Raw genomic sequence first — 7572 nt, 5'->3', positions numbered from 1 at the left:
CACCACGAAAAAACTTTACTGTAAGGTTATAAAGTTAATGTTATTTCCGTGGGACATGAATTCAATTCAATTCAATTTTATTTATATAGCGCCAATTCATAATTTACATTATCTCAAGGCACTTTACATTTAAAGGTCAAGGCCTTAAAACAATATTAACGTAGAGAAACCCAACAGTTCCCACAATGAGCAAGCACAGGCGACTGTGGAGAGGAAAAACTCCCTCATTAACAGGGAGAAACCTCTGGCAGAACCAGGCTCAATGTGGGCGGTCATCTGCCTCGACCGGTTGGGGTGAGGAAAGAAAAGGAAGGGGGAGGAAAGGAGAGATGGGTGGAAATCGGGGGAGAGAAGAGAGAGATGAGGTGGAGAGAGAGAGACCGGGAACAATTGGGCACCATCAGTATCAGGGCTGATTATAACAATAACAATGTAGTGATCTACAACAGGATTATATATATTAATGAATTACTGAGTTATTGTAATTAATGATAACAATGGTGATGGTAGTCGTTTTTGTCCTGCAGCCAGAGTTATCTGAAACGAGAGAGAGAGAAGAGCCAGAGGGACTATGGGAGGACAAAGTGACACTTTGACATGATGACATGTTAAAATAAATAAATAAATAAATAAACAGGTGTGGGGGGGCAGAGAGACAGAGGGAAGTGATGAAGTGCTCAGTGCATGATGGGAGTTCCCCCAGCAGTCTGCTGTGGTGCTGTCTAATAATGTTGCCTAAGGGGAGCATATATAAGGTGAAGAGTATTGGTCCAAGGACAGAACCTTGTGATGATGATTAGCTTGCATGTGCATTAGGGCTGGGCGATATATCGATATAAAAAATATATCGATATATTTTTAAATGCGATATGGAATTAGACCATATCGATATAGTTCAAATTTGCGCTGTGATCCTTGCTCCAGGCAAGCTGCTCACCCGGAGCTCTCTGCACTGCTCCCTGCGCCCCCGCCCCTCCTGTTTCATGCACACAGAGGGGAGGGGCCGGAACAGACACTCCGGCACTCTTAAAAAAACATGGAGGAAGCAACAACGTCTGCGGAGCGTGCGAAGGAGGACTTGGTTTGTAAAAGAAAATGCAGTGGCTCAGTAATATGGAGATGGCTCGGATTCAAGGTATCAGATGAGCAACAAAATCACATCATATGTAGGGAGTGCCATAAACAAGTTATAGCCAGGGGTGGAAGCACTACAAATCTTTTTCACCACCTAAAACAGTGGCACAAACTGCAGTACGAAGAGTGTGTGAAACTGCACGCTGCAGAAGCCCCAGCCGCGAGCCGTCCACAATCCGAAAAAGCTCCAGCCCCGAAACAAAGCTCACTGCAAGCTTCATTTTCCCGCACTGTGCCTTATGAAAAGAAAAGTGACAAGTGGTGTACTATAACTAAAGCGGTGTCCTATCACATTGCTAAAGATATGGTCCCTATTGCAACTGTGGAACAAGTCGGATTTAAAAAGCTACTGAAAACTATGGACCCGAGATATGAGCTTTCCAGTCGCAACTACTTTGCATGAGAAGCACTGCCACAAATGTACAATGAAGTCAGACTGAGCCTTGCTGACCGGCTCGCTAACGTGACCCATTTTGCGTTGACCAGCGATATGTGGTCGAGCAGGACGTGTGGGCCGTACATGAGCGTGACAGTTCACTTCATTCAAGACTGGGAGATAAAAACAGTGTGTCTCCAGACAAGTTATTTCCCCCAGGATCACACTGGTGAGCATATAGCTGAGGCCCTACAGGACGCAATTGCAAGCTGGAAACTCCAAGAAAAGCATCTGGTTGCTATAACAACCGACAACGGGAGCAACATCGTCAAAGCGGTTGAGCTGAACAAGTGGCTGAGGATGCAGTGCTTCGGTCACAGATTACACCTGGTTATTGGTGAGTGCAGTGTTCTAAGGAGTATTCAGATTTTTTACTTTAAACAAAAACATATTAAAATGTTAGTTTTTCCTTATTTTCCTGTGTGTGTCTGTCTGCAACTTTCACACGTAGGCCTAAACAGTGTGGAGTTTTTAGTGGAGTAGAAATATGAAGTAGCATTAAAAAATAGCATACATTCTAAGAACAACAACAAGAACGAAACATGAGTAAATGTACATATAGTAAAGTCATCATTTATAAATTCTACAAAAATAATAATAATACATAAAAATCTCTTACAGGATTAAAATTCAGAAAATAAATGAATACAATATTTGTTATTTATGTTTAGGACTGGTGTTGATTAAAAAAATAAACTATGAAACGAGAAAATAATATCAATGTAGAATAAATCTAAAGCTTGATTTTGGAAAGCACTTGGCTGTATGAGTGTTAAAGTGAAACCAGAGTTGAATTTCTCGCATAAACCCATTTAATTAATAGTTTTTTATGATTCTGACAGGACATGGCATGAATGACACGCGCGTCACTCGGGCCATTTCTCTGTGCAAGAGAGTTGTAAGCTGTTTTTCATACAGCTGGAAGAAAAGGAGACATCTTGCTGAAGTCCAGATTCAGCTGGGTCTGCCAAGTCACAAACTCATAACCGAGTCTGCCACACGCTGGGGATCGAGGCAGCAGATGATAGAGAGAGTCCTGGAGCAGGAAGGAGCACTAGCCAAAGTCCTGTCTAGTGAAATAAAGACCAGACACCTTGTCCCTACCTGGCAGGACTTAGAGGTCCTAGAAGCAGTCCAAAAGGTCCTGAAACCTCTCCAGGACTTTACCGATGCTTTGTCAGGTGAGGAGTACATCACTCTATCATATGTGAAACCTGTGCTGCACCTTTTTAATGAAAGTCTCCTGGCATGTGAAGAGGGTGATAGTGAGCTTCGCAAATCGATCAAGACCAGCATTGTTGAGTACCTCAACAGTAAGTATTCTGAACCAGCCACTACTGACCTACTGGAGATGGCTTCATTTGTGGATCCACGGTTCAGGACCACCTTCATCCCAAGTGAAAAGGTCGATGCATTGAAGCACAGAGCTGTCTTGGAGGTGGAGACGCTACTGGCTGATCAGAGCAGCTGTCAGCAGCCTTACTTACGTGTGCCTACTGTGCCTGAGCCTGCAGATGGAGAAGCAGCAGCAGTGGCACCAAAAGCTAAGAAGACACTGGCAAGCTTCTTCAAGCAGCGCACAGCAACCACCACTGCACCAACCAAGAGGGGGGCTATTGAAAATGAACTGTCAAGTTACTTGCAGTCAGCAAGTGTGGAGAGTGACACTGATCCCCTCAAGTGGTGGAAGGATCATGAATTTGTCTTTCCAGCTCTGAGCCACCTGGCAAAAAAGTATCTCTTGGTACCAGCTAGCAGTTCACCCTCCGAAAGGGTTTTCAGCTGCAGTGGCAATATTGTGACCTGCCACAGAGCATCTCTGAAGCCAGATGCCGTTGACAGGCTGGTGTTTCTCGCACAAAATCTGTAAACTAAGGAGGACACGCTTGTCTGTATTCTAATGTCTACCTCAAGACAGCACTACTGTTTATGTTGTTTTTAAGTAAAAAAAGATGTTTAAAAACATTTTCCTTAAACTGAGCACTTTATTTTGTTCTTTCTTTATATATAAATGCTGCCCTTACTAGGGCTAATGTTGATATTGTACTTTTCTCATAAAAGATTGGCCTATTTTTTTTCATAGGCTATTTTTATTTAAGATATTTTTTTACAGAGCTTTGATTTAAAAAAAAAAAAGGTACTCCTGTTGTTATACAGTATTTATGTTTACATTTTATAGTTATTTGAACAGCTGAGCATTTATTCATTCATTTGATTTTGCAACTGTTCACTGAAATAGCCGGTTTCAATAAAACTACCTGTGACATGTCATATTTGGCTTTGACTTTGACTGAACATTTGCCGTCACTTTGTAATAAAAATATCGGGATATATATCGTATATCGATATTCAGCCTAAATATATCGGGATATGACTTTTGGTCCATATCGCCCAGCCCTAATGTGCATGGAGGAGTCATTGTTAACGTTAACAAATTGGAATCTATCTGATAAATATGATTTAAACCAGTGTAGTGCTGTTCCTTTAATTCCTATATGTTGTTCTAATCTCTGTAGCAGAATCTTATGATCTATTGTGTCAAATGCTGCACTAAGGTCCAACAAGACGAGGACAGAGACAAGTCCATCATCTGATGCCATAAGAAGGTCATTGGTGACTTTCAGTAGTGCCGTTTCTGTGCTGTGATGGGTTCTAAATCCTGACTGAAATTTGTCCAATAAACCGTTACTATCTAAGTAACCACACAGCTGGTTAGCAATGGCTTTTTCTAGGATTTTGGAAATGAAGGGCAGGTTGGATATGGGTCTATAGTTAGCTAAAACCTCTGGATCAAGCGTAGGCTTTTTAAGCAGAGGTTTAATAACGGCTACCTTAAAAGCCTGTGGTACGTAGCCGGTTAGCAAAGACATATTAATCTGATTTAAAATGGAACGGTCAATTAGGGGGAGGACTTCTTTAAAAAGTCTAGTTGGAACAGAGCCCAGCTGACAAGTAGTTGGTTTAGATGATGAAACTAACGAGGTCAGTTCAGGAAGATCAATAGAGTAAAATTTGTTTAGACATAAATCTGGTGCTACGGTTTCAGGACCAGACAATGTATCAGTGTTATTCACTGGGAGGAGGTGGTGGATTTTATCCCTGATGGTTGTAATTTTATTAGTGAAGAAGCTCATGAAGTCATTGCTTCTCAGATCTAGAGGAATAGATGGGTCAGTAGAGGTGTGACTTTCTGTCAGCCTGGCTACAGTGCTGAAGAGGAACCTGGGGTTGTTCCTATTTTCATCTATTAGTAATGAATAATAAGAGGTTCGGGCATTTCTAAGTGCTTTATTGTAATTTATAAGGCTATTCTTCCAGGCTGGGTGGAAGTCTTGGCGATTGGTGGAACGCCACTTCCTTTCTAGCTTCCGCGATGTCTGTTTTAGAACGCACGTTTGGGAATTATACCATGGAGCTAATCTCCTCTGACTTACTTTCTTCTTTTTTAATGGGGCGACAGCTTCAAGTGCTGTTTTTAGTGAGGCTGCAGTACTATTTACAAAGTTATCAACAAGTGTGGGAGTAAGGTCTTGATAATCTTCGTGTATAGTACTGACACATGGCTGAGAGGGAAGGGAAGAGGGGAGCAGTTCTTTAAATTTGTGAACAGTTTTGTCGGATAGACATCGACTATAATAGAATTTCCGTCCAGAATTGACGTAATTAACAATTCTGAATTCAAATGTAAGTAAAAAATGGTCAGACAGAAGAGGGTTCTGTTGGAATAGTTATATTTTCTATGTCAATGCCATATGTCAGGACAAGATCAAGAGTGTGATTCAGGCAGTGGGTCGGTTGATTCACATGTTGAGTGAAACCAATCGAGTCTATTATTGATTTAAATGCTGAACTAAGGCTGTCATTGGCAACATCTACATGAATATTGAAATCACCTGCTATAATGATCTGATCTGTTTTAAGATAATTGCATTTATCATTGCAGAAATCTTTTGTGATTTACCTCTAAACCTCTGATCAAATTATTATTATTATTGGGATCAGATGTTTTTTCCCTTCCCATAACCCCTTTTGGTCCAAAGTTCCAAAACTTTCAATACCAATTGTTTTTGTTCTCCTTTGCCTAATAGAACATGGAGATCAGAATTTGATACCTTTCCAGTGAGTCAATCTAAGCTACTGAGACAACACAGTGATTGAACACACAAGAAAGTGTTACTTACAGAGGTGAGGGAAGAGTTCAGAATCTTCCATTGATATGCATATATCAAATCCTCTAGTTACATCTACGCCTTGTGATGTTAAAATTAGCATATTACTCAATGAACACATCAAATCTCTACCAATAAAATCTATCAGCCAGCGTGGTGACAACAAAAATTAATGTTTAAAATTTCCTTAACCTCATTTTAACAAAACAATGGTACAGTGTATTCAATATCACTGTCTTACCTGTTGCTTCACAAACAAACATTCATTTTTGGAGTTATATTAAACTCTTCACATTAAATGACTGATTCTGTTTCACCTGAATCTACCAAAAATGTGATGTCTTTACCATTTACTGTGATCATGTGTTTTTGCATATATGCATCAGTTCTAACAGTAATTCACATGGTGTGCGTGTTACAGTGCTCTTACGAATTTGGTGAGTAGGTTGAAACTTTCTCTCTGTCTCCGCGTCTGCACCAGATGAATCCTTCACTGTCCCCAGCTCCACCGCTACTCAATCGCACTATGTGTATTGGTTCTCAGGACAATCCCTGATCTAATGTCCAATTTTGCCACATTTGAAACAAGCGTCAGTTCTTCCACGTCCCCTTCCTCTCCGTCCATGACCTTTCTTGTGCCCGCAGACTTGGTTTTGATATGCTGCCAGCTGTCCTTTTTCTTTTTCTTGCTGTTCAAGAGTTTTTCTGCATGATCAGCATGACCCCATGCTGGATTCACCATTCACCGCTCCTGTGCAGAGACGGATCTTGCCACTTTCGAATACTGAGTCCCCATCTCAGTCATCAGCAGTCTCTGCTGTTCAGTGCTGGTTCCAGTTGCACTGCATAACGCTCCCCCACTTAACACTTGTGGGAGAGATGAAATGGTAGGTTCTTTCATATTGGTGAATGTCCATGGTCTGGAGATCAGCTGAGTGTTTCCATCTCCTGCAGCCACCTCCACCATCGGTGCTTGCAGGGTTGCATTCAAATCATAAATTGACTCCTTCCCGGTTCGCCGTGGAGTATGTGAGTGGTGCATGATGGAGGCCTATCCACCTCCTCTGCTGCAACAAGGTCGAGGTCTGGATGGAGGTTAGGGACAGCTGGAGCTGCCGCCTGCACCCTCTGCACCGGTAGCAGCTGAGTGTCCTGCTGGTCATCACACTGCACCGCTGCTGGCTGTAGTTGTCCTCTCGGTGGAGCTGAGTCCAGATCAGGGTCTAGTCGGACACACTGAGACTTGGAGATTAGTTCAATCCCTACCTTCTGTAAACTGTCCCTGATATTCACTTCAGTTAACCAAAATTCACACGCTCCAGTACAAATATCCCTACATTTTTTTTCCTTCTAATTTGTCCTCACTAACTCGTTCCTCTCTAACTCTACGCTTACCATCACTTATTAACATATACTGAACATTAAGAAAAGAAAGTTGAAGTGGATTAGCGTTATCCTTATCTTTCTTTCCTTTACCAATGTTTAAACCCATTTCTCTAATAGGTTGTCTCAGCAGTTTTAACATAACTCTTATTTATCAATTTAAACTCCCCATTTGTTCAACAAAATACAAAATTTGGAGGACCAAAGTTATGCTGATATGGGAAAAGACATTTAGAGATGATCCTGGCTCAGGTCTCAGTCCTTCAGTCCCAGTCACATCTCCAGTGCAAAACTCTATTTACTATATTATATCATAGTTTGTTAAATCATGACCTCGACGTCAGAAACCAATATCACAAGTGTATTAAAATCAACAAACACTCCGTATATTCCTATTATTATATCTTGTATATATCAATACTCCTTAACTCTGTGACCTCCTCTCAGATC

The 7572-nt window shown here is 41.3% G+C and overlaps 1 protein-coding gene across 1 annotated transcript; it reads left to right on the top strand.

Annotated features, from left to right (window-relative positions):
- Nucleotides 1-990: 990 nt before the first annotated feature.
- On the top strand, nt 991-3805 carry LOC138406049 (E3 SUMO-protein ligase ZBED1-like). Its single transcript, XM_069517586.1, has 2 exons — nt 991-1907; nt 2413-3805. The coding sequence occupies exons 1-2, from the start codon at nt 1553-1555 to the stop codon at nt 3438-3440; spliced, it is 1383 nt and encodes a 460-aa protein (XP_069373687.1). The 5' UTR covers nt 991-1552; the 3' UTR covers nt 3441-3805.
- Nucleotides 3806-7572: the final 3767 nt, after the last annotated feature.

The sequence above is a fragment of the Paralichthys olivaceus genome, chromosome 2 (genome assembly GCF_024713975.1).
Source record: "Paralichthys olivaceus isolate ysfri-2021 chromosome 2, ASM2471397v2, whole genome shotgun sequence".
Classification (NCBI taxonomy): domain Eukaryota; kingdom Metazoa; phylum Chordata; class Actinopteri; order Pleuronectiformes; family Paralichthyidae; genus Paralichthys; species Paralichthys olivaceus.
Note: the sequence above shows the minus strand (reverse complement) of the source record. Positions and strands in the feature narration are given on the sequence as shown.